This window comes from Drosophila novamexicana, unplaced genomic scaffold, assembly GCF_003285875.2.
Source record: "Drosophila novamexicana strain 15010-1031.04,08,12 unplaced genomic scaffold, DnovRS2.1 tig00000485-arrow-pilon, whole genome shotgun sequence".
In the NCBI taxonomy this organism is placed as follows: Eukaryota; Metazoa; Arthropoda; class Insecta; order Diptera; family Drosophilidae; genus Drosophila; species Drosophila novamexicana.
Window position 1 is genome coordinate 832,320 of NW_020824808.1, and position 26,509 is coordinate 858,828.

The following is a 26,509-nucleotide window of genomic DNA, read 5'->3' on the forward strand; positions in this document are numbered from 1 at the left end:
TCACGAGCCGTCACACTATATCTTAATTGGACGCTGAGTGATACCGTCATGGACTGATTGCTAATCTAATCGCAATCGCAAGTCGAACCCGGCACTCATCCACGTCAAGAGCAATTGCTGCGATGCGGCCATAAGTTTGTGTATTTCATATATATATACATATTTATCTGGCATATTTACGGGCCAATCCATTCTGTCCGCATTAGCGGATTCGATTAGAAAGCCAAAAATCTGCGCGTTTTTCCTGCGCAACAAGAATTCCCAATCTTTTGAAAAATTATTGCAGAAACTCCCGGCGCCAGCTTCCTAACTTTCCCTAGCGCCGGCGCCCACATGTGTGTACATGTATACATATATATCCTATATTTGTGTTGAGACCAATTGACCAAAGTTTTTACCCAAATTGACTACCTGATCGATTGCGAGCAGCTCGCCCGGCTTTGGTTTTGTGTATTACCCCGGCGCCTTAGGTATTTAAAAAACCCTTTTCCGGTGCCTACGACAACGCGGGATTCTCGGCCTAATTAGAGACTTTTGGTATTTTCATTGTGTTAAAACCCAAAACATGAAATTTCCGCGCATGTTTTTCAAATGCCTGGCAATATGTAATATTATTTCCCTTATCATAGGAAAAAAAGTGTGGCACGATTTACGGGAACATGCGCATATACATCCATTAATCTATGCCAATAATATTGTCGCTCGTCCATGGAATTTGGAAATTTGGCTATAAATTAGGATTAGATATGAGTTGTGAGTGAACTAAGCCGTTATCATTATTACAAGCACATTTATAGTTTAATCAAATGGTAATCTATCCACTAGGAGAGACTCGCGTATGTGTCGGACAGAGCTGCCAGATCTTATGTGTTTATTTGGTTTTATATTACATATATATTAAGAACACATTCAAATGTATATTGAAATATTTTTAGTTTAATCAAGCATCTATCCAAAAAGCAGTGGACAAATTAAAGTACAGTCTGTGCGTCTAAGAGTTGCCAGACCGGCAACATATGTCCTTTTTTAGTTAAAATATCTTCTTTCACAACTTCAGAGTTTTTCTAGAAATAAAATTAAATTTTCACGCTATTCAAATGTGTATAAATAATTTTAGTTGAATTCAATTTTTATCTAAATAACAGTAGTCCAGTCTGTCCGACTGAGAGTTACCAGATCGTTAACAATCGTTCGATTTTAGTTTATATATATGTATTCTTAAATAACTTTAGTGTTTTTATTCCAATTATACTTCTAGATTCTATATTCACAAGTATAAGCGAACCCATTTCAATGGGTACAGGGTATCAGTATGTCTGTACATACATGCATACATATATTACAGAAATTATCATAAAACTTGTTGATTTATGATAATGGCTTGTAATTGAACTTTGCCTTATGCGACTGACTCATGCCGTTTTGGCCAAATCGTGGCATTTACTGTTGTCCGGAAATACCAATATTATGGGCGAGCATGGGCAATTCTGGCTGGCAGGCTAGAGCCTGGTCGAGGGATTCACAAACAGCTTACCGCAAAGCGCAATTAATTTTCCATATTCTTTTATTTGTCATATGTTTTGTTAGATAATTGGCTTTGCCAGCCGAGTTGGCAAAACACAGGACTACAGCCCGGAGTACGGCTGAAAATGCACGCCGTACGCCGAGCATTGATATTGAGCAGTTGGGAAAATCCACGAAAGTGAATGGATTCGATTGAGTTTCATTCATGAGCACGTACGTGCGCTGTAGGAGATCTACCTGCCTAAGCGTGGGAAAGTTGATGGCGACGAGGATCGACGCCGCAGGACGGACGCCGGGCAGGTAGAGGGGAATAAAACTGGGCTGCTCCGCAATTGCGTCGGGCCAGGATCTGTTGGGTTATTTGTAAGGCGCTGGGAGTTTCTTCTGTTCATGAAAAAGTCCCAAGTGGACAAAAGGCAAATTTCCGGTTTTTCGCTGTCGCCTCGTATTTCCCACGGCCCAAGCTTGTGACTTGGTATAAAAACTAGGCCCGGGCTCCTGACAGCCCACAGTCGACCCAACGACATCACAGAGATCACACACACACACATCCAACGACATTATGTTTTATATCATACAAATTTTCCTGAGCTTTGCCAGTAGCGCTTCGTCGGCCAGCTTAGTGGAGCCGATGAACTACTATCAGTATACACAATTCCAGGCGCCGCTCTCCTGGGAGGCCATCAGCAGCAGCAGCTTGGACCAGGCCATCAGCAATTGCCAGCAGAGCTTCAAATGGCAGCGCTGGAATTGCCCCAGCAGCGACTTTATAAGGCGACGCACGGCCCCGAGTGGCGCCCAGGAGCTGGATCGCGAGGATGTCTATGTGGCCGCCATATCCATGGCCGCCATATTGCACACGCTAACCAAGGACTGTGCCAATGGTGTTATCGCCGGCTGCGGCTGCAGCGACAATGCCCTGAACGTGCCCTGCGCCCATGAGCCGGCCAAGGCGATGCAGCTCTACGAGCAGCGCTATGGCATTGGTGCCGGTGCTCCGGCGCATAATCAGCGCGTGGTTGGTGCCCTGTTGGAGCGTTCATTGGAGCAGGAGTGCCACTGCAAGCGGCACAACGCACAGGGCGGCTGCCTCGAGGAGCAGTGCGTGCAGGTGCTCAAGCCCTTCGAGTCTGTGGCACAGGATCTGCTGAACATGTACGATGATGCCATACAGCTGGACACGACCACAAGGAATCTGAAGATCATGTGGCAGAACATACCGCTGGACTCGCTCGTCTACATGCTCGACTCGCCCAACTATTGCCAGCCCGAGGCCAGCGGACGCTGGGCGGGCACACGTGGCCGCCAGTGCGCCAAACATACGGCCAGCAGCGCCGATGAGCGTCTCTCCTGCCAACAACTGTGCCGCGTCTGTGGATTCCGTGTGCGTTCCCAGCATGTGCGCAGCGAGCGGCGATGCAACTGCAAGCTGGCCTGGGGATTTCGTTTGCAGTGCGATGTTTGCGTCCAACTGGAGCGACAATACAGCTGCTACTAATCATACAGAGAGAGAGAGAGAGTGGGAGAGAGTGCTAGACTGAGCGAAATGTCAATTTGGGGCGCTGGTTGAGCCACGCAACAGCCACAACAACAGCAACAACAATAGCTTTAATTAGTTGCCTAGACTTAAGTTAATTTATTTGTACTCAGCACTAATTTATTACCTAGACAATAACAATAGACAAAAATAAATAAATACGTAACTGTAAATCGATATTTTGTATTTGTGCATAAATCACTGAGGCAACTCTTGACATTGACTGCATTTATTTGCACATGTGTAAAGTCTGTGTAAAGTATCTGTTGAAAATAGTTTATTTCTAAACGTTTTTCATTTGTTTCCATAGAAAAGAAAATATATATGCATGTATGTATGTATGTCTGCGAAGGTATTTTTACATTGAAAGCCAACAATTAGTGTAGTTTCTTGATTTGTATACCCTTGTAGAAGGTATTATAATTTATATATGTATATATATTGTTGATCAGCAGCGAAAGCCAAGTTGATACACCATATCCGTCTGACTGTTTTTACGCGAACTAATCTCTCAGCTTTAAAGCTATTGTCTTGTAGCCTTGCATAGGTCCGACATTCTGTTGCAGGCCGTATCGGACCTCTATCTCAAATAGCTGCCTGAGAAACGATTGGTCAAAAACTAGGTTCTCTTAAGAACATTTTTTGTTTCAAGAAATTTTAAGCACTTACTAGTTACTATATAGTTAACTATGAACCATCTCATATCACATATCGTGTTGTTTATGATTCAAATTTTTTAGAACAATCGCATAGACAAATTTTGTTATGAAGCTACTAATATTTTAGCTTCATTTTTCAAAGAACCAACGGATTGAAGATATATGTTTAAAAAAAAAAAGGTAAATTATTTACAAAAATAATAAATCTATTATCAAAGATCTATATGCTAACAGATAATTTCATTATCCAGCTCTTATATGAGAATTATATCTAGATTATATCTAATTGCTTTTTTAGATGATTTTCTAAGCTATTTTAATCTATTAATATCTAATATCTATTATTTTTTAATACCCAATTAAAAACACAGCGAGACACCCGATTTGTTTTTATTTATTTTTATATATTTTGTAACTTAATGCGATACTTATGCAATTTGTATGTTTTGTTTTTTTAACTAGCTGTCTAAACTCTCTCTCTCTCTCTCTCTGTCTCTGCCTCCCTCCCGCTAATTGACCCAGGTGGTGGGTTTGCCCTCCACCCGGTAGCCATTGTAGGCCGCAGCTGCGGATGAGGCAGCTGCCGCCAGTTCGGACCTTCGGCTTGGCTCGCTGGCCCAATACGAGGGCGCCACCTCATACGATTGCATCATTTTGTTGCTGTTCTTGATGGCCGACAGGATGAGCAAGAATATAGCCAGTTTGCCCACCAATATGGACTTGACCAGCAGCAGCTTCAGCTTGGTAACCAAAAACGGCACAATCGCCGACTGGATGAGAAACGGCAATATGAACAGCGGCAACACCTTGGTGATCATATCGTACTTCTTGCCACGACCTAGGATTCAAATGCAACTGTTCAACATGGCTGTTATTATGCAATAATCTCTTGCGGACTCACCCTCCTCGCTGTTGTCCGTGGTCAGCCAGCGAGCGCCGATGATCTCTCTGAGGTTCTCACCATCCATTTTGACCCGCACAATGTGATTGCTCATGTCCAGGCTGACATTGAGACCGGGTCCCACATGGTAGTGCTGCACGTTATCGAATGTGGCATCCTCTGCCAAACTGGGCTCTGCTTCGAGCAGCTGCTCTTCCAGCCTCTGGTTGCTGTTGTTGTTGTTGTTGTTGCTGTTGTTGCGGTTCTTGCGTTTGCGCTTGCGCCTCTTCTTGCCGCCCGCCGTCTCATTGTCATCATAGATGGGCGTGTCGGTCTGTGCCTCCAGCAGCGCCTCCGCATTTGCCTCGTTGCGCAGCTCCTGCGCGAGTGCATCATCAATTTCCAGCTGCTGCTGTTGCTGCTGCTCCAGCTCCTGGTACTCGACTGCCTCTGTGGCAGCCTCCGCCTCATTGTTGGCCAGCTTTGCCGCACTCACGCGTTCCCGCAGTCGCTTTCTGTATTCACTCGTCGTCTTGTTGCCCAGATAGGTGCTCTTGTAGTTCTTATAGATGCCCATATAAATGTGCGAGTTCTTCTTTAACGCCTGCTTATCCTCCGGCTCATAGCTGCTGGCCAAGCCGCGTGCTGCCTCCGTGGCAGCCTCCTCTGGAATGGGGCTGTTTGCCTCGCTGGTGTCCTGGCTACTGGCAAAGCTGACGCACAGCGCACAAAACAATAGGAGATTCAGTAAGCGGCTCATCTTTGGCGCATGTCACTTGCTCTTAACGAAAACTGTGTGTACACCACGCGCTGGCCAGACACAGAATGTGGCACGATCGATGTGCCACATGTATTTTATCAACTCAGTGGAAGCAGTTGGAGCTGCAGCTGCAGTCGCTGTCGCAGTCGCAGTTGTAGTTGCAGTTGCAGCCTCCGCAGCGAGGAAAGCCAAGACCAGATCTGGCTACATTCTGCTGGAATTGGCATTGGAATTGGGCACAGCCAGCTTTAGACGGTGTCACTGCAACGGTGGCAACAAGCTGCCGCATGTGTCTATCGAAGAATGAGACGCGCTGCGCCTGTTCTGAATCTTCCTCAATTAAATTGTGTTCAAAACATAGTCGGACTCTCGCGCTGCGAACATGAAAAATAATTGGAGCAGGCCTGCAATTTCTCATTGAGCTCCAGCATTGATTTCTTTTAGCTGTAATTGCCGCGCCCCCTGCACTCAACCCCTCAGGCTATTAGCCATAAATAATATGAAAACGTTAAGTAGTCTGAGCTGGTCTCTGGTGTGGACCATGGTAACGGTCGCTCGTGTAATTCTTTGGCCATAACCAGAGACAATTAGCTCTGACGGCTATAGCATGAGAAAGTTGTTGACAGAATTGGTTGTTTTGCCAATGCCCTGCTTCTTCTTCTCCTGCTTATTCTTCTTCATCTTCGTCTTCTGAAATTGCTCTGGTTGAGCTAGGAGCGGGTGTCTTACTAAGACCACAACTGAATTGGAAATCCAGGCTAGAAAGTAAATTCTGTAGCACGAAAAATCCGCTTAACACATTTGGTCTTTCCACTAACAACTTTCACATAACTGATGTCGTTTATTGAAACCCGTTGTAAAACGATTCTGAGTCATTTTTCAGCATAATTTACATAAACCTGAAACCGAATTTGGTAGATAACTGTTTTCATGTAATATAATGGCTCGCAATAGATCTTGACACAACTGAAGTTGAATGTTTTATAATTAATTATTTTCATTTCGTGGACTTGGATTTATTCCTTGTATTTGATTATAGAGTAGTTACATTTAAGAGGAAGAGTTAATTTTATAGGACTTTCTTTCTTCTTTCTTCTTTTTATATAAATAAATTTTTTGATAGAAACTATCTTTTTATAATACTCTCTTTTCTTATAGTTTTCTTAAACTCTATAAATGAAACTATTTTTCCTGACTGACTGAATGATTGAATGACTGACTGATTGATGATCAATGCACAGCCCAAACCATATGAAGGTGCAATTTGCACGTTAAGACGGGGTTTCGGGAAATTTCAACCATAAGTGTGAAAAAATCGTGAAAAAAAGTTTGTATGAAACTTTTTTGATTACTCTTCAATCGGCCTCAAACTCAATTTCAAAGATCTTTGTTCAAATTCATTTGAGGGGTGTTTCACACTTTTCGAAAAATGCATTCCTCCTTGGTGGAAGTGGGGATCAAAGATTTGGCAAATTCATTACCAATGATCTATATGAAAAACCATTTGGGACGTGTTTCATATCTATATGATAATGATGCGCTTATCGAAAAAGCTTGAAAATAATACTCTAAATATTAGGGAATATTAAAATCTTTATTTAGCTGGCTTGAGGTCTGGGGCATAGTTTATTAAAAACAAAAATGAAAAATAATTTTGTTTTTATCTGTATTTTTGCGATATATTTATTTATTTTGCGGAAAAATTAAATATATGTAGAATATAATATAAAAGGATAATATTTTAATGAATACACTCCGAAATATTGTGAAAGTTTTTCTAGGTGAGCGAGCCATTATCTTATAGATCGATACATTTTATAATAGAGTATATAGAAAAATAAAATTGTAATATTTTGTTAAAAGATTCTATGATTTTTTAGTCTAGTCCACTCTATTATAACAGAATAAATTGCATACAATATGCCATAAAATTTGTAAAAATTCTCTTTCTTTATAAGGCCAGACAGACGTTTTTAGCGCTCAACAGTTCATAACGAAAGTGAATTGCGGACTTGAACAATGCCTACGATAAGTATGTACGCACATATAGCATATGTACATGTGTATGCAGCATATGTATATAAACATATTTATCAATGAGAAGCCGTTAGAGACGACGTAAGTTAAATACGTAAAATTAATATGCATTGCCTCATTGTCAATTAGCTGATAAATCAATATTTTTCAGCGTAAAAACAAAAGAAGAAATGAAAGCGAATGGTTCCGCCCATTTGTGGGCGCTGCCCTCAATATATAGACACGCGTCGTGAAAGAATGCCCATGTCGAAGTCTTCAGAGGCAAGCCAAAAGTAAACTCCAACGCTTGCACCTTAAAGGGCACGCAGTTGCCACCGCCACCGCCACCGCCGTGGTGCACAGTGAAAATCATCACCAGCTTTATGCATATTCAAACAATTTATGAAAAAATTTAAAGGAGAACCCTCCTAAAGCCCGACTAGAATATATCTTATAACAAGCGCGGAGCTGCCTTAACATATATTCTAAAATATAGTTAAACTTGCGGAAAAATTAAAATCGATAATAATCGATTGTGAGAAAACGGAGTGAGTTATCGATCTGATAGCCAGATCTACCGTTAATCTAGAGTTAATATACTTTACTAGAATTAAAATACATTTATGATATAACTGTTTCATCCATTTTCCACCCATGAAAAGCTAAGGCTTAAAGTCTAACAAACAAAATTTTGCGAAAAGTGTGAAGCACGTCTGAATAAACTTTTACAAAGATTGATCGGTTGATGTAAAGACAAGCAGGTGGAATTATCGTAGAGCTTTGAAAACAAGCTTGAATGCGAACGGACGAAACTGAAGACTTTGACCAAAAGATTTTTACCAACATTTTTCACCGAGGAGGAGTAGACTTGGTCAACCGGATGGCAAACAAAAATTTGTATATTACCTATTCCGCAATTTGTACACACTTTATGGTGGAATTTAGAAAAAGCAATCCTGAGTGTTCGCTTTTTATATAAGTTGCCTCCTACTGTCTGTTACATACCTTTGCACGAAACTGGCATACACTTTTTAAGCATTCTCAATGGATGGCAGGGTATACCAAAAAAGTGACCAGTTGTCAGATTGGGCATCGAGCGAGGCATTCCTCAAAGCAGCGGCACGAATTGCTTGTTTTGGCGCACGTTCGTGCGACGTCCGGCTGTCGAATTTCAAGTAGCCCCAACAGCGAGTGGCCAAGACCTACGCCCTGATAAAAGCCAATGTCAATTTGGACAGCACATTCAATTGTCAGACAGTGCTGGAGCAGTGTACAGTGGACACGGGCCGCAACTCAAAGCAAACGGATTAAACGAAGGATTAAAGAGTCTCAACAAAATGGCTGCCACTCAGAAAATCGCCCTCACGCTACTCGGCCTGTGCCTGGTGTGCGATCTGGTGCTGTGCCAGCAGCAGGCCGGCAACGACTCGGATGTGGCCGGTCAGTAATTAGCATGGAGCTTTAACTGACTAACCAAAGCTAACCAGATTTTGTTATATTCCAACAGAGAGCCGCACTTTTGGCCATCATTTTCTGCGTCGCATTAGCTTTGCCTTGGTGCCGGGCGCCTTTGTTGTGGGCGTCATAACCACGTTGCTGGCCGCTTTGACAGTGGTCTCCATGAAGGGTCTGGGCGTCGGTGTCATACTGCTCGTGCTGGCCATTGGCCAGATGCTGTCCCGTGCCCTGCCCGTGCCAGCCGCTGCCGCCTATGCCGCAGCGCCCGCTCCCGTGCCCATTGTCTACTCGCACTCGCACTCACAACAGCCCGTCTGGCTGGAGAAGGAGTGGTAACAGATGGAGGCGTGTCTAAGGATTTAGCGAGCTGGTAGCAGGCCACAAAGTATACCTCAGCGAGCGTGCAACCAAATAATAATTTAAGTCTAGTTTAAATTATTTATTTACAACGTTTATTTAATACACAACGCAATTATTTAACGCAACGAAAGGCTCATCAATCAAATCAAATATTTATACATTTGATTTATTTTTTTTTTAATTTTTTTCTTCTGCTTGTTTTTCATGAAAAGTGAAATTTTGATGGGCTTCTCATTTGGTATGCAGCTCAGGAGCTAGCCACGATTTACGGTTCTTTCGCTGGCTCTTCCGTTGCGACGGTTCCAGTTTTGGAAGCGGGCGTATAGAAAGTACTCCCCGACCCCCTGCCCGACCGTCGCAAATGCAGCTTAAAATGGGTCGCAGATAGCAGAAAATCGATACAAAAATAATTATTGAATTTCTCTAGTACTTAGATCTCATTATGGCCAGCGTCTAATTAATGAACTCTCACTTGATTGGCAGTCACTTAATTAAGACGCCGCCAATCTGAACTAGCCAATTGTCAACCAGTTTAAGTCCGGCTACAATTTGTTCCACTTTGCGACAATTTCAAATTTCTAAACGCTGGCATCTCCCCCCTGGCTGATTGATATACGCTCGTGGCTGGCTTTAGCTAAGTGGCTAACATAGTTGGCTGATAAGATAAGGCTGCGCCAAGAGTGTGCTACAAAATCGAAACATGCCTTAAATAACAATCATTAAATTGTGTGATAATCCAGTTGGTTTTTCGGCTCATGACATTGAAATTTGTGCGACCAACAATTGGGGCGGCCATAACTCAACCAAATGGGCCAACAAGCCGATGCCGATGCCGATGCCAAAGTCAATGCCAAAGCAAAAGCCAGCAGCAGCAGCCGCTTTGACCCGCTAAACTAAATCTGAGCACTGAGCTCGAGCAAACCAGTTGGCCAACAGTTGGCCAGACGAAAGCGGCAGCTGATCAAGAGAGCTGGCCAGGATTGGTGGCGACTCCGATCTGGGCGCTGCATTCAGTTCAAAGCTGTTGCTGCTCTCGTGCAGTTGTGCCCAGATCGAGATTAAAAGTTGGCTAAAAACAAAACTATTCAAAAAACAATACTTCAAAATGCGCGCTACATTAATTGCTGTGCATATCCTGCTGGGAGTTGGTCTCGTGCAGGCTATAGACTGGGTAAAAATTCATTTAAAAAATAAATAATAAAAACTTAAAATAATTTTCTAACTAAAAGGGACAGTTCGGGTGGGCAAAGAATTCCCTGACAAGCAGATGGCCGACTTGATAATCATTTATATAGTTAAAAATATACAAAGGTGTTCAGGTCCAAATTTACGACCGATTGTTATTATAGAATCAAAATGATATAGTGGTATACATATATATTGTGAAGATTATATAGACTTCTTAGAAGCATTATTAGGCTCTTAATTTCTACATTCGATTGGAGTAAAAATAAAAAGGTGCTGCCCTATTGCAGCTATAGAATATATAAGTTCGATCCTGTTAAGACTTTACGTTTGTGTTGCCTTCTGCCATATATTGCATATTGTCATTTCCGACCTTAGTTTATTTCAAAAGAAAAAGCATTTAACCAATAGTTTCTGTCAGCTATTAATATAGCCGTTCGATCCGTCCGACTTGGATGTGGCTTTATGGACACAACTATTAATACTGATTAAGTACTTTATGGGCTATTATATGTACTAAGTACTAAATGAAATCATTTCGTGACACAATAAACAAAACAACTCTCGGCAAGATTAGATATAAGAGGGAAAGTAAGAATATCTTCGGCACGCCGAAAATTTAATAACCTTTTAGACATTTGCCGTACGGTGTTACAGATAAGTGTGAATAGTGAAGATCGTAGATTTGAGTTTGAAAACCGAATATTTTGCATGCAAAAAGATTTTTACTATAGAGCTATATAACATAGTAGTGCGATATTGATAAGACTTGGCACATACAGTAGAAGCATAGTAAAAGTAGTAAATGCCGTGATTGGTCAAAATATCTTGATGAACAAAAAAAATTGTCCCCACAAGATTCTACTTCTTGACCGATACGTCCTATAGCAGCTATATGATATAGTGGTGTGATCCGGTCGGATCCGACATATGTACTGCCTGCAAAAAGACGGTTTGAAGACGATTAACTTAATGCTAAGAGACTTGTTATCATAGACACAGGCAGACGGACGTTTGGACAGACGAACATTGTTATATTAACTGATCTAGAGTATATCAACTTTTGGGGTCGGAGATGTCTCCTTATATGCGTTTCACATTGCATGACAAAATTGCAATTACCTCTAGAAGCGTTTGAAAAAAACATATACATATGTATAAACAAAAGACATGCAAGAGATTGAACTTATGCTAGCTTATGCTACACACACACACTGGCGCATCGCTTAATTTTTATGTTGCATACTTTGCAGCGCGCGTTTAAAACCTGCGATGCCACAAATTCAAATTGCGTGACACGAAATTATGGCTCTTCTATACCGATGCGCATCTATGAGTGTCTGCATGAGAGCAGCATGTTGCGCTGCACAAAGCTGTTTGTGCTGCAGAAGCTTGAGGAGCGCAAACAGCTGCCACAGACGGGCAACATGACCAGAGATTTTATGGATCAGTTCTTTGGCCAGGAAACGCAGCTGGGCAGCCTGATAACGGAGAAGTATCGGCAGATGTCGGAGAAGGAGCTGAACCAGCGTCTGGTGCAGAACTTTCAGCGATTCTTCAAGAATCGCGACATCAAGCTGCACTTTCTGCCCGGCATGCTGGTCAAGATTGTGCCTAGCAAAGAGAACAAACTCAAATTTAGCCTGAAGAAGGGTGAGTTTCAGCCCTAAGAGAGTTTCTGCCGCTGACAATGTCTGTGTCTTCTAGCCATCAAATCCAGATTGGGTCGCGCACGCCGACGCGACACCGAGGAGCTGCAGCTGAATCTAATGAATCTGCCCTCCATGGCCGGCGGCGTTGCCGGCACCAGCGCCAGCGTGGAGGCATACGAGCCAGAGCCGGAGGGTGACTCCAAGCAGCAGGGCGGCTTGGGTGCCGGCATTCATGCGGGCGATTCCGCCGGCGGGGGTGGACTGCTCAATAAGCGCAAGAAGAAGCAATCCTATAAGACAACAATGTTGCAGGTGGCTGTGCCCATACTGGTGCTGCCCGCCATACTGCTGGCCAGCCTGTTACCGTTTGTCCTGCCCACACTCAAAATGGCCACAATCCTATCGCTCTTCATGAATAACGGCGCCTTTTTGGCCGCCATGCTCTATGCCTACGCCTCGGCCTCCGCCTCCAGCGCGAGCAACCAGCCGCAGCACATCAGCTATGGCTATACCGATGGCTTTCACTAATCCAAAAATGTAATTTAGATTAATGTGTTGTATGATTCCAATGCTCTTCCAATAAAGGCTGTCTCTTGTCCTATGACTTTACTTAACTTAGCTGCTTCGTTTTTTTGGCTGGGAGCCAAGCCGGTTCGCGTCAAGAATTTCAATTTTCTTGACCCTGAATTGACTCAAATCGCGAAAAAGGAAAATAAATAAATGCTGTGCAAAAACCCGAAGCAAACATTATTTTTCTTAAGTTTTTCAACTGTTTTAATTTTTGAATATTCGAAAAAGTTTGGATATTGAATATTGGATTTGAAGTGTAAACTGACTTTTAGGTAATATTGATTATATTATTATTGCAGGCATATATGGCATAAAATCTACAAATTAAAATATCAAATTAATTTGGCTTAGACGTGAATTACAATTGTCTCAATTATCTTAACAAAAATCAAAAATTTGGATCGGACCTCCTCTAACATCTAGTGTTGAGATTATATAAGTACATATTCTGATAATTAAAATTCTTATAAATCTAACCTTCTATAGATACTTAAATCCGTATAAGGAGTAGACCCAAGCACCGCAAAGACAAATTGTTTCCACTCGAAGCAGACGCGGAACAGACTTCATATACAGGTTAGAAAAAGTGGCTCAATCAAAAAACAATATTAAAAACGGCATTGTTTTAACAGCTTGCGCAAACTTTATAAAATTGTTAAATGCAAATTTATGGCTAGAATGTTAATTAAATTATAAAATTTAGGTTTTTATTTAATTAATTATTTATGTTAAGTCCAACACAGAGTTGAATATTTTTGCGTCAGTTCTAAAAATACATTTTCTAAAACTCAATAAGACCTTTAAATGATAAATATGCGAGCTTTTGTATTTTTCTTTTTTTTTTGCGCAGCTCATTAAAAATGTATGGGTGCACGCGCGTCTAAAGCAACAACACAAAGGCAACTAGTTTTATTAACAACAACAATAGCAATAACTACAACAATGGCAACAACAACAACAACAACAATGACACTTAAGCTATTGGTACTTCCCAATCAACCAAAATGAAACCACGAATAAGGTTTTCAAGCAAAACCCGAAAAAAAAATATTAATAATAATTATAATGCCTGCCTAATGCGATTCTAACTGTAATATACAAGTAGCAGAGTGCACGACCAGCAGATACCCTTTAAATTATACAGCTCAACTGTTTTGTGCAGCTGCTTTGCTTTGGTAAAAGCTGACTCTTGAATATTATCTACATTAATGCTTCCTTAATTATTTAATTTATGGCACAAATTTTTAATTTAAAAGTGAAGACTTCCATACAATAAAATATCTTTTATTTGTGTGTACTAGAAACCAATCTGGATTCTCTACAGCTCTTTTAATAGATAGATAGATATGCTCACTAATCGATTATCGACTATCGATTCTCGACAAACGAGGAGGTTATCGACTCTACTCTTCAAACTGTTCTGGGATTCATATAAGGGGATCTTAGGAAGATATACCATTTGATCACCTAGTACAGGGCTCTTTGAAGAATATTTTATAGAGTTTCCTGTAAATGTGCAAAAAGAAAACCGTTTTATTTCATTGCCAGACTGTGCCTAAATCCCGTGACTAAGTGTAACACGAAAGACAGCGTTATATATATTTTTTTTTTTGATATTTTTTCTTTTTTTTGGAATTTTAGCGATTTGTTTTTCGAATTTTGTTCTTCTACAATTGTTGTGATTAAATATACAATAGTCTTAATGCTTAATATCCTACACACCTAATAACTAAAAACAATTTACACTCTCCAATCGAGAATTACGAGACTTAATGGGTAAACCTTATTAAGTACAGTTAACTCTAGAACCTCTTGCGTCATTAAAACATATATTTTACAATATTAAGTGTTCATCATAGAACAATATTTGTATGTAATAAAGTGGTAAAAAAAACGTGTAAAAAGAGCTGCTTTTGTTAGTTGTTTTTTGTTTCTTACAAATTTGGACTTATCTCGAATATGTTCCGGTTTGTTTGTTATTTTGTTTTGTTTTGTTTTTCTTTTTTGGAATTGAAGCCATTTCTATCATTGCGCCCGATGCGCTGCTGAGCCATGTAAACAGTTCGACTTGAAGCGGACTCTCTGGTTAAATTTGTTGTAAGCTTGTAACCAACTCCATGTTTGGGGCATGGACAATTATATGAATATTATTGTGAAATGTTAAAAGTTCCAATTTTCAAAACCATTGAGAGGCACGCATAATTATCAATATGTTAGGGGCATTTAACGCATCAGAGACGCAATCATTAACATTCTCTTTTTTCTAATCCTGTTTACTTTCTAGGACACTGTTCACAATTGAGGCGCCTTTGCGATCCTCCTCGCTAATGTCTTTATCATCCCAGCCCCAGATGACATTCTCCTCCAGATCATGATCCAAATGCATCACCAGCTCATTTGTGGGCACTTCGCTGCTGTTATTATTATTAGCATCCAGCATGGCGGCAATGTGGGTGCCATCGCCGGTGCGCATGACCCGCTTATAGACCATTTCCTTGGAGACGAACTTCAGATCATAGGCTTGGCCTATATTGAGGGAATATTGTGACATAAGATCGCTAGGCTTTATACGGCTTGGCCAATGACTTACCTATTTTGGCCATCAGATCGATGAAGGCCGTGGTCCAGTTGCCATTGTAGGTGCCCAGCTCGGCTGCTTTGTAGTCCCAGGGGAAGACATGATGATAGTTATGCCAGCCCTCGCCGAAGGTGATGTTTGAGACCAGTCTGGAGTTGACGGAGCTAATGTTCACATCGTACGGCTTCATGCCATAGAAATGGGCCGCACTGTTCACCAGCCAGGTGCCGTGCAGAGAAAGGCAATAGCGCAGCATGGAGCAGCTGAAGAAGCACACCTTCAACGAGGAGCCCATCAGATAGTATGGCAACAGCATGGGCAGAACAAAACAGCAAATTGGCATCACAACAAAATAGTATCTAAAATTGGTTGGGTGGGGTAGATGGAGACGAGAGAGAGAGAAAGTTAGAGTCCTGCAGATTCAAACTTAGCCGGCAGCTGAAGCTCACTTCTTCTGGAACATCACAACGGGATCGGCCTCAATGTCGCTCATATCAATCTGTTTGCCCTTGCTGCCAACATCGGGATGCTTCTTGCACATCAGCCAGCCCATGTGGGCAAAGAAGAAGCCGCGTCGCGAATTGTGTGGATCGGCATTTGTATCGGTGAACTTGTGATGCACACGATGATCCCGCGTCCATTCCCAGATGCTGTTCTGGAAAGCTAACGACTGGCACAGCATCAGGAAGATGCGCAGCGGCATCTTCGCCTTGTAGGCCTTGTGCGACCACAACCGATGCACGCCAGCGGTTATGCCCAAGCCGCCCAAGAACGTAAACAGATAAACTGAAATAGACAGAACAACCAATTAGTGGTCTAGTTGACCTGCCTGACCGGCTAACCGGCTAACAGGCACAGTGGCCACTTACTGGGCAGTAGCTCGAGATAAGCGCCCTCAGCTGGTATCAAATAGAGTCCATACAGTGCCATCGAGTGCAAGATTATGAAGAGCACTATGTTGTGATACACAATTTGGGCCTTGAAGGGCTTTGCCGCTGCTGTCGGCTTTGCATCCGTTTGGGAAGCGGCAGCTGGCACAGGGCTTGTCAGCTTGGCGGGCGCTGCCTTAACAGGTGCAGCTGCGGCCGTTGTTGTTGTTGTTGTTGTTGTTGACATCTTGTTGTTGTTCGTGTCGGCAATGGCCGTCTCGGCTAAAATGAAGGTGCTGCCTATTATGTTCGGTGCCATCTGCAAAAGATCAAAGCTCACAGCTTAATATTTATGGTGGTCTGTATGTTTACGGAATAGAAATGAATCATCTCCATAGTTTGCTTCCTTATTAATGGGCTGTCAGAGCCAGTTGTTGACAGCTCTATTATGTATTCGCGGGTGTGTGTGTGTGTGTGTGTGTGCAGCTTTCAGATGCAAAGCAGGCTCATTTGCTATGCGGAGCATGTCTCTTGGCTTTCTTCATAAATGGCAACCCACAGGCCCACCCCCCACCCTGCCTATCACCTGCCACCCGCCTTACAGCTGCTCGGCTAATTATGGACCAGCTTTAGGCAGCTGCCTCATTACCAACGACCTTCGATAGTTGTGCTACTTCAGCTGCTACTCAAAAAAACCGATACAAAGGCAAGCCAAAAAGCGAACCGGAAGCAAATCGCAAAGAGCAACGCATAAGATATGAAAAAAAAAGATGAAAAACAGCACATTTAAGCACAATTCTGTTGGCTTCTACAAGCAATCAATAATCCAATTCGCATTGAATTGGTTTCTAGAGCGAAAAACCATCTCTTATAAACAATTACGCATACTAATCTGTATATCATCTACATAAACGAAATGCGTACAATTTAAATGTAAGCGTTCCATACAATGCCTTGGGGTAGGCTTTTTAAACTTAATGCCAGCTAAAAATTCCATTAGAAATAGCAATTCTAATGCAGTCGTTTTTAATTAGTACACGGCCGTGAGGCACATTTGTTAATAGGCAAAACAATGCAAAGTTCAGACATGCATAGCTTTAATTTGACATTGCTCATACGCCACGTGGTGCTCGATTCGATATACGACACCATTGCACCAAACTTGAGTTACCTTTTGATAATCTTTGCAACAACAATTAACAGACAGAGATTGTGACGTCTTGTGTGCTGCACGGCATGTAGCATTTGCTTGGCTTGGCTGCATCTGATGCACTTGGCCCAAAGCACTTGGCCACTTAAATATTCAAGACTCGCTGACATTGGCCGTGTGAGAATCTGTTGCTATAATTGAATTGATAATTGCAGTTGCAATGTGTGCCGCGCGCAGCATGCAACATGGCCAGCTGCAGCCAGCTACCCGACTTGTTCTCAAGTGCTTGTGTGATTTTGGGCTTAAACGCTTGACTGGCTGCCTGGCTGCCTGGTTGGCTGGTTGGCTGGTTGGCCAGGGGAGTTAGAGGAGAGCTAGAGGGGAGGCAACTGGCATTGGCAGACAGTTGGCAGCTTCTTTAGAATCGACAACCGGTTGCTGTTTATAGCCACATTTGAAACGCGAAAAATTGTTCTTATGTATTTTTTTTTTTTTTTTCTCAGCCCGTTTTCAAGTCAATAACTCGACTCGGCTCCAATGTCAAGTTAAGCAGTCACTTAATCGAAAATTGAATTACAGGTGCACAAAAGCCAACAGTTGAATATTTCGCCAAAATAAAAAACAAATACCAAAAAACCCTTGACATTGAATAACAGAAGCATTTCGGTTTTACATTTGCGAAAAATTACATACGCAAATAGTTGATTACAATTTTGTTGGCTGCACATATACCATATATATATTTATATATATATATATATATGCATATATATATATATATTTTTTTTTTTTACAAGAGCCAAGGCAAGCATTCACCTGCAACTTTGGCCTGTGCCATGTGCAATTTGCAACTTTGCAGCCAATGCGAATTAATTAATAAAATTAACTATATCATGCAGCAGAGTCAGCGAGTGCATCGTCCAGACAAAGTCTGAATTTGTATGCCTACCTCGAAGAGTGGGTTCCAGAAGAGAACGCAGTTTGCTATTGACTGACATGCGCTGTGCAGCATATTATCAAAATATTTATATGCGATCGAAACAAGTTTTGGGCAATATCAATGCCAATAATATGTTGAGAAGTTGGCCAGCCTTGTTTCAATCTGAGATAAGGCACATCGCAAGCTGCCATCCTTACCGGAATTATTAGCATAGTTAAATAACCAAGAACAAATTACCTATTCAAGAAACTGCTTTTGTTTGGCTTATATACATATATCTGACTATATGCATACATATATATATATATATAAATTTATTTGATACTTGCTTTGGGATCAAGGTTCTAGCTTATGACAACAAGTTTGGCCACAAACTTGAGGTTTGCGCTTGAGTTGTGGCTCGTATTTTTCTTTTCTCTTTCGCTGGGTTGAGGTTTATAAATCAATGGATCGTATTAATAGGTATTTGGCTACTTTTGCATTTGCACAGCAACCAAAAATCACGTTGCAGCCACAATGGCAATAACAATAATAAATCTTAGAGCCACGCTCAATGTGCTGAATGTTTCTGTATCTGTATCTGTATCTGTATTTGTATCTGTATCTGTAGCTGTATCGATGTCTTTCGCTATGACTGTGTGCATACGTCCATTGATCGATTTGCTTAGCGGACGCAACTAACGACACCTTTGGCATAGCAATCGGCGACTGCGACCAGTCACAGTTGGGGAGTGGAACGTGACTTTAGCCGGCCACTGTTCTATATGCATGGTCAGCTCTAATGTGTTTATAGCTATGCCCAGTTCGCATTATGCGTGGCATCAATATTCATTATACTCGGACCGATACTATATGCCATACGCTGGGCTTGTGTCGCATTCATAAATACGGCGTGCGCAAAAGAAATTGAATTTAAAAAATAGAAATATTTTAAAAGGAGCCGCCCCAGAACAATGGCGCAATTGCTCATTGCGTATACGACCTGTGCCCCCCTCCCCTCACCATGATCCCTTTATATATCATGAGTCTGATATGAAAACTAGCTGCTTATCTGCATAATTTATAGAATTCCATTCGGACTTTAGCTAAGCTTTTTAAGGCTAGCATAATTTTTGTTATTAATGCTACGTGATTCCTCACTTATTAATTTATTAATTATTTGATTCTCTTTCTTAACGCGTAATCCGCGCTCCATAGTTGCGATCTTTGCTCGGCGATTTCCTACTTGTGGATGATTCACAAAACAATTTGTTGCTCGAAATCAATTCGCTTGATTCGAATTTGTTTATTGAAGCTGTTTGTGAAACTCTTGTGATAGCTTCTTGACGCATTTTATGATTCTTCTTCTCTTTTTTGTTACTTCCGCAAATATTTCAAGAAGCGCAGCCAATGATATGGAAATAAATGCCAATGCTTAAATTTATGCATACGTTTAATATTTCCGTTTAACCTTTTGTGCTGCTGCTTAAATATTGTTCATTTTTTTTTAGAAAAAAATAAAACAAATTTGCATCTCTGCTTTGGTTTTGATATGTTAAATCCTTTTGTTGCATTATTCTGCATTGTGCATACACTCACCTTTGTTGTACTCGACTAGAGATATGTTTGTATATGTTTATATATATTTGATGCACAGGTAAATTCCGTTCGTGTTGCAGAGCTCCTTGGCTTAAAGATTATTTGCTTTTCAATTATCACCACACACCAATTACGAGTTACGAGCTACGCACTCAATAGTTCGTTTAGCATCCCTATAAGGATGTTCGATATTTGTTTATATGGCTACACACACGGCACATCCACGATCCGCAAAGAATGCACGGCGTATGATAGTACGGAACGAGTCGCAGAGCGTTTTTAAGCTAGGCTAGTTCAAAATAGATATATATATATATACATATATATTTTATATATATTCGCACACACCCGATCTACAACAGCGAAGTCGAAGAGCTGAGAGTTCGGCTTTGGTGCTCCGATGCTGACGAACAACAGTGCCTCAAATAGTTAACAACACCGAATTTTAAAGCCGATTTTTATGAACACTCGGCCATCCGCTCGGCTCGGCTCTGTCTACGGCTCGTTGGCAATTCTTGGGCTGTGACGAGCGCTGTCTTTGGGATCGGGGCAGCGGTTGCGTTGGCTCGCTTATGTGTTTTTTTTTTTTTCATTTTTTTAAATTTATTTTTTGTATTTTATTCATTTCGGCTTAATGCACGACGCGTGGCTGAGGCTGATTTTGGGAATAATATTAAGTAAACCGATTTAGATAAAAGCGGCTAAGTAAATTGTATGTAACCGCAATTGAGTTTTCGTGAAAAACGGTTGTTGTTGCGGGTGGAGCGGGGCAGAAGCCATGAACCGTCATGAAATTAGCATTTAGCCATGCACTCGACGTCTCGTCTATTTGGCCGAACTCACGTAGGCCTCTTCAGGCCCGGACTCTCGCGACAAAGTTGCCCAACAACATTTTTTTTTTTTGTCGTTTTCTTTACTTTTGTGGACTCTTCTTATCGGCCCGCTCGCGACTTTGGCTTACTCAACAGGGTCGGCAATTTCGGTTTCGGTTTCGGTTTCAGTTTTAGCTGCAGGTCATGCACTATCCACCTATCGGTCAAGTTGAGCGCGTTGGCTGCTTAACTTGCTTAAGCTGTCATTTGCTGTATTTCATTTACTTTTTAATATGCATGCCAACTGGCTAATAACAGCATTTGACGCTTCAAATTCTTGATTTACTTCAATTTTATGTGGCACACACGTATTTGCGCATTTATGCGACTGCCGTTTCTCGTGAAAGCGGGCGCGTGTTGACTTAAACAACCTATTCTAATTTCAAAGAATATGTATGATATGTGTTGTACCTTAAATGTACGCACATATTATGTGCTTCAGGTTTTCCATTCCTTCTCAATAAGGCGAGGATTCCTCTTGAGAGGACAACATTACGCGATGGTACACCCAAGAGAGAACTAGGGCCATTGGCTAACTCATATTTCATCCATCCCAGATCTCGAGTTTCGCATTTCGATCCAGATCCACCAGATCCTCTATTTTTCTCTGTAGCCTCAAGGACTTAGTTACTTAAGCTTCTCTACAGAGAATGTTTAATTAAATATTGATATGTTACTATATGTATCGAAAAAGTAATAAAAAATAAAACGGTAATTCTTGTTTTTTTTTTTTAATAACTTGAGATTCATGAATACATACATTTCTTAGCACAATCTTATGAATAAAATTAAATAAGTTTGCAACAAACTTATTTTAAAACAAAATTTGAAAATTGAAGGCGCTCTTTCGAGACGTTTCCACATAGTTTCTGTTGTTGAGCTGTCGACCTGTTTTTTGGTTTTAATCTTCACAGTTTGCTGGCGATTTTTGGTCTAGTTACAGTTCTAAAATAAGCATTTCATGACCAAACTTAATTGCTGTTTAATCCGCGTCAATATTTGGCCACTCACAAAGTGACAAAAGTCCGCAAAGACTCAAGCCGAGGCCTCCAACTGAGGCAACACAATCTTAGCAGGCTTTTGGGCCAATAACTATTTGTATTTATTTCTTGTGGCGCGACAGTACAAAATAAAAAAAAACAAAAATAAGAAATAGAAAAAAAAAAACTGTTTACAGTTTTCGGTCAGATGTTTATTGTTGAAATGAGTTGTGTCTAATTTTGTTTAGTGACGGCCACTAAAATTGTTTACTATCTGGACAGACGGGCCCCGACTGTCTCTAGGTGTCAAAAGGCCCACACGATGAGCTGTCATTTTGCAACCTGCTGCAATAGCTGAAGGTCGCCAAGTGGCAGCCAAATGTTGCACACAGTGTGGTTGAGTATGCTCTCGCAACAGCCAAGCCGCACATAGATCTACTCTACACTCTACTGCCAACTGTCAACTGGCAACTAACACACAACTAACTTAACTAGCCGTCGGCTGTGTTCAACCGGTTTGTCTCCCGAGTTGGGCGGCATTTACAAGTTCACGCATGTGCGAATTTAATAGTGTAATCAACATTATCAAAGCATTAATTTGCGGCACGTGCTCACGTGTGCGTAGCACAAATATTGAATAAATGCTCATTAAATGGGGCATTCAACTTGTTTTATGCACTTGCTGAATGAAATATCAGCTCTCTGTGTTTTTTTAACTGAATGAAACTCAATTTATAAAAATAAGAGCAGGGTATATAGAGGACGTGCCTTAAAAGCAAATTAGATCAAACCGAATAATAATATTAATGCTAATTTGGAAATATTTAGCCAGTTTGCGATGTTAACTCTTGTGCCACTGTGCAGCACATTTAGTGTATGCAACATCAACATAAAATGTAACCCCTTGAAGAGGTCTTAGCCTTCCTGAGTGTAATTGAAAGGCTGCCAGCAGTTAGCAGCTAATGGCCATGTCGCTGCCAAAACACTTAATGACTTGCAGCATTAAAACACAAAAAACAAAAAAAAAAAAAAAACAGAAACTTAAAATGAAAAAAAAAATAAATAAAGAAACAAGCCCCATCTATAAGATGCACAAAGAATCGTGTTGAGCCAACAAAGCAGCCAAGGTGAAGCCAAGAACATTTGCGAGTTCTTGAACCAAGTCAATTAACTAAAACAATTATGAAACTCTGTTATTTAGTTAACTCACAATTATCAACAGCGCCTGTTTAACCTTTGGCATGACATCAATTTCACTCTGTGATTATACCCTGTACCTGTTGCAAAAAATGAGTATATTAGTTTGCTGCAGTAGGAGGCCGCACAAGGGTTTGTCGATCATCGATAGCCCTGCTTACTGCCATGAAATCGATAAATATCGTTTTTGAGACTACGTTTTTGAGCATATCTGGCAACCTATAATAGCTAGAGCCATTAAATGTTGTAAATATAAAGGTAAAGATGATCAGATAGTATATACGAATCCGGAATACGAATACCTGCTCCTTCGCAGTGGGAATATCATGTCAAAGTAAAGCAGTTTCATCGTTGGCTTGATGCCCGCTCGCAGCTTGATATAGGGTATCCTACGCTCGCCTAATCCTACAGATTTCTCCTTTTTATTATGTAAAATGTTGTGTTGCTTGAACTATTTGTAAGGCAAGTTAATTGAAATGCGGCCCGCGGGACGTGCATAAAAAGTTTTAAACTAAAATTGCAAATGCACAGATCACTAAAATGACAAGGCAAAGGCTGCATTTCCAAGTCTAAGGTGCGTGAAAACCTAATTTAGGCTGGATCGCTTCAAGTCAAATGCTTATGTAAATTGCGAAATGAGACACAGCCACAGGAAGAACGCGATGTCACACGTTCGAGTCAACAATACGCATCAAATGTGCCGTGTAAATCTGTTGAGAAAAACAAACACAGCGCACAAAAGGGTTGCAACAAATATATACAAATGTATAAACAAGCTGGATGTCGCATAACAACTTGTGGCTGTAGAACATGTTTCTTGATTTTAAGATTATCCAGCACACAATCATCAAGCATTCATTGGGTTGAACGATCCAAAAGGTAGGCCAGAACAAATAAAATCCATTAGAGCTCAATTAAAGACACGATTGTTACACGCACACATATGTGCACACACACAAATATACATGTGTACATACATTCACACATACATATATTTGCAGAGAGTCATAAAAAGTACCCAAAGCTATGTAAAGTTAAGGCCATGCGTGATTCTATTTAGGTACCAAATCGGGTACATTCCTTTGCATAATACTTTGAGCCAAGTTAAAGCTTGCTCCGAGCAACAAACCATTTCTTCTTCTTCTGCTCGTCTAACATAAAAGATCAATTTGGTAATCGAGTTTTATTTAAACTAAATTTAAGAATATTCAAAATGTGCAACCCTTTTTTTCTTATATGTTTGACTTTTTCCAATTTTCTCTAGAACTTAATTAGGTTTGGTTTTCGAGTAACCTTTTAAAAAAAAAAGAATAAAAAATAAAACTCAAAAGAATGCAAAAATGGGTAAAAAATGGAGTAGCTGCCCGAGCATATTAGCAAATTGATCACGTGCCAAAAACCCGCGTTATATACAACTTTACGTCTGATATTATTCTTTCCCAGTTTTTATTGGCATCGTTTCCGTATACGCTCCGTCTTCGAGCCGTTGCTGGGTGCTGGCTAAGAGCTTGCCAAAAAAAAAAAAAAAAAAAAAAAAAAACTACTATTTTCATTAACAACTCGATCATGTTTGGCATATGGATATAGGGTTCAAAACCGCATGCTGTTTAGAATTCAGAGGCGGATCGCAGACAATCCGCAGAACCTGATTCGTGTTTTAAATATGTATGCACATATATATATATTGAGAGCCTGGGCCTATGGTAGCCAAGCCACTTAGAATTTAATTCGGGATTTCTAATATTCAATTTTTGATTTCTTGTTATGTTAAATATGCACGAATGTCTGTGTGTGTACACACAAAAATACAAACAGCTCAGCTCGTCTAGTTGTGCTCGCAGTGAAGCAAAAAAATACTAAGAACTGTATTGATATTGATCGATGGACAGCGGCCCTTCAAGTGTCTGGACTAAACCAGTTGGGCCAGTTACTAAAGTTAACCAAAAACAAATACATGCAGAGGACAAGGCCATAGCTAAAATATCTGGAGTATGTCCATCATAGCATTTAATGGCACTAATATTTAGGTTTATAGCCAGTTTCAAGATATTCCACATTTGATTTATTGCTCAGCATTGCGGGATTCGTTTGACAAGAACAAGTTTTCTTCTTTTATTGCGGACCTTGACATTGGTTTGAACTTAGAATTAACATTTAGAATATTACATAGAATATGCATAAATTATATATTTAAATAAGGCAACGCCGCAGGCTTTGCTATCTAAAAAATTATTATTTATTTCAGTCGATTATTACAGGCCAGAGGCATTGGACATGGACTTGTTGGGCTACTTCCGCCCTTTGTCTTCCGCGTATCGAGCAAGCGACCTGCAAATGTAACTGTAAGGAATCCAAAAATTTGAAAATAAATAAGATAGCATATTCAAGAAGTGGACTCGACTACTACGAAAATATGTAAATGGATACAAAGTCATATAAAAAGGCCAAAGTCGCGCAAAATCGAAGTTCACCTCGCTGCGTCATGCGGCCGCAGCCCCAAAGAAGAAACCAAGCCGAAAACCCAAACGAATAAAAAAATGAGAAGAAAAAAACATTTAAAAATCGAAAACCCATCTATTCAATTGATTGCTGGCTCAGCTGTTGGTTGATTAAACATCAGGAAATACAAAATGCAAAGCAGCCAAAGCAAACTGTAACAGGGCCCAAAGAAAAACAAGTTCTCAGGCCAAAAAGCAAACGCCGTTGATAAGCAGCCAATATACAAACGTGTTCGCATTAGACCGTTGCACGAAAATCGACAAAACAAAAAAAAAATAGCAGAAAAAAAAACAAAAGCAATAAGCAAAAAATATTAAAAAATCAAATATAAAAAAAAGAGACCCAATAGATTAGTTAATTAATGCGTCTCCATGGCAGCCACTGCGTCTTCGCAATTCGCATTTGCATTGACATTGACTTTGACCGAGAAAATGAAATCGAAGCCAATGCGGCGTATACTTGCTGTGTGCATGCTTCTTCTTGTGCATGCGTGTGCGTGCAAGTGTGTGCACGTCGAAGTTTTGGTTGCGCTACAAGCACTGGACACGCTATGGACAAAGTGTGCACTTAATATTTTTTTCATATGCAAAAAAGAAGAAAAAAAAGAAACAGGAAAAAACCTCAAACAAGTTGTCGGCGTGTGATTTGAATTTAAGGCAGTCAAATTGCATTTCATGGTTCAATGCAAATATACATTGTATTATGTAATAGCCGGCCCTGAGCACGTTGTGGTTATAGTTCTCATGTTGACAACACTTAACACTCATTCATAAGCACATTTACGCTGGGTACGCACCGTCGAGCAGGCGGCCACCCAGCGTAAATTGTTGTAGCTGCAGCTGGCGTATTCATTGGGTCAAGTTTAAAATGGCCCAACAACATGTTAGAAAAATTACTCAAGACTAGATCAAAAAACGGCATTGACCGTCTTACTTAGCTACCAGCCAATGGCCATAGCATAATACATTATAAATAGAAGAGTTTTGATGCGATAAAACTAAAGTCAGCAGGTTATTTGCAATCCGTTTTTTTTTATATTTCTTTTTAGCATGGGGTCGCACTTTTGCCGAAACTGTTGCTTATGCTAATGCCGCTAATGCTGCTGCGCCGGCGCGGCATTGTTTATTGTTATTTTCTGTATTTCCTGGTTTGTCAGTTTCGTTGACGGTTGAACATTATAATCGATAATTTGCTGTGTATGAAGCGCTGATACAAGCATTGACCTCAATATGTGAGTGTGTGTGT

General features: G+C 40.7%; 5 protein-coding genes and 1 long non-coding RNA gene across 6 annotated transcripts; 3 read left to right on the forward strand and 3 right to left on the reverse strand.

Annotated features, from left to right (window-relative positions):
* Positions 1–1,322: 1,322 nt before the first annotated feature.
* Positions 1,323–3,022, forward strand: LOC115761582 (wnt inhibitor of Dorsal protein). The gene has a single exon (XM_030703371.1). It carries the CDS (start codon positions 2,087–2,089, stop codon positions 3,020–3,022), a length of 936 nt encoding a protein of 311 aa, XP_030559231.1. The 5' UTR covers positions 1,323–2,086.
* Positions 3,023–4,229: 1,207 nt separating this feature from the next.
* Positions 4,230–5,361, reverse strand: LOC115761625. The gene is made up of 2 exons (XM_030703455.1): positions 4,622–5,361; positions 4,230–4,558 (listed from the first exon to the last, which is right to left on the reverse strand). The coding sequence occupies exons 1-2, from the start codon at positions 5,358–5,360 to the stop codon at positions 4,230–4,232; spliced, it is 1,068 nt and encodes a 355-aa protein (XP_030559315.1). The 5' UTR covers position 5,361.
* Positions 5,362–8,713: 3,352 nt separating this feature from the next.
* Positions 8,714–9,170, forward strand: LOC115761743 (protein apnoia). The gene is made up of 2 exons (XM_030703635.1): positions 8,714–8,816; positions 8,884–9,170. Exons 1-2 carry the CDS (start codon positions 8,714–8,716, stop codon positions 9,168–9,170), a joined length of 390 nt encoding a protein of 129 aa, XP_030559495.1.
* A 1,129-nt stretch (positions 9,171–10,299) lies between these two features.
* LOC115761470 lies at positions 10,300–12,559 on the forward strand. Its single transcript, XM_030703237.1, has 3 exons — positions 10,300–10,365; positions 11,633–12,032; positions 12,087–12,559. Exons 1-3 carry the CDS (start codon positions 10,300–10,302, stop codon positions 12,557–12,559), a joined length of 939 nt encoding a protein of 312 aa, XP_030559097.1.
* A 1,581-nt stretch (positions 12,560–14,140) lies between these two features.
* Positions 14,141–20,038, reverse strand: LOC115761270 ((11Z)-hexadec-11-enoyl-CoA conjugase). The gene is made up of 5 exons (XM_030702983.1): positions 19,717–20,038; positions 16,049–16,367; positions 15,629–15,965; positions 15,192–15,538; positions 14,141–15,127 (listed from the first exon to the last, which is right to left on the reverse strand). Exons 2-5 carry the CDS (start codon positions 16,365–16,367, stop codon positions 14,865–14,867), a joined length of 1,266 nt encoding a protein of 421 aa, XP_030558843.1. The 5' UTR covers positions 19,717–20,038; the 3' UTR covers positions 14,141–14,864.
* A 4,810-nt stretch (positions 20,039–24,848) lies between these two features.
* LOC115761411 lies at positions 24,849–25,827 on the reverse strand. The gene is made up of 2 exons (XR_004017737.1): positions 25,607–25,827; positions 24,849–25,105 (listed from the first exon to the last, which is right to left on the reverse strand). It is a non-coding gene; the product is annotated as an uncharacterized LOC115761411 (long non-coding RNA).
* Positions 25,828–26,509: the final 682 nt, after the last annotated feature.

Coding starts and splice junctions, on each gene's coding strand:
- LOC115761743 (XM_030703635.1), top strand. CDS start 8,714: ATGGCTGCCACTCAGAAAATCGCCCTCACGCTACTCGGCCTGTGCCTG. Junction 8,817..8,883: donor CAACGACTCGGATGTGGCCG/GTCAGTAATTAG, acceptor ATATTCCAACAG/AGAGCCGCACTTTTGGCCAT.
- LOC115761270 (XM_030702983.1), bottom strand. CDS start 16,367: ATGGCACCGAACATAATAGGCAGCACCTTCATTTTAGCCGAGACGGCC. Junction 15,539..15,628: donor GTTGTGATGTTCCAGAAGAA/GTGAGCTTCAGC, acceptor AACCAATTTTAG/ATACTATTTTGTTGTGATGC. Junction 15,128..15,191: donor CGATCTGATGGCCAAAATAG/GTAAGTCATTGG, acceptor CCCTCAATATAG/GCCAAGCCTATGATCTGAAG.
- LOC115761582 (XM_030703371.1), top strand. CDS start 2,087: ATGTTTTATATCATACAAATTTTCCTGAGCTTTGCCAGTAGCGCTTCG.
- LOC115761470 (XM_030703237.1), top strand. CDS start 10,300: ATGCGCGCTACATTAATTGCTGTGCATATCCTGCTGGGAGTTGGTCTC. Junction 10,366..11,632: donor TCGTGCAGGCTATAGACTGG/GTAAAAATTCAT, acceptor CATACTTTGCAG/CGCGCGTTTAAAACCTGCGA. Junction 12,033..12,086: donor CAAATTTAGCCTGAAGAAGG/GTGAGTTTCAGC, acceptor TGTGTCTTCTAG/CCATCAAATCCAGATTGGGT.
- LOC115761625 (XM_030703455.1), bottom strand. CDS start 5,360: ATGAGCCGCTTACTGAATCTCCTATTGTTTTGTGCGCTGTGCGTCAGC. Junction 4,559..4,621: donor CACGGACAACAGCGAGGAGG/GTGAGTCCGCAA, acceptor TTTGAATCCTAG/GTCGTGGCAAGAAGTACGAT.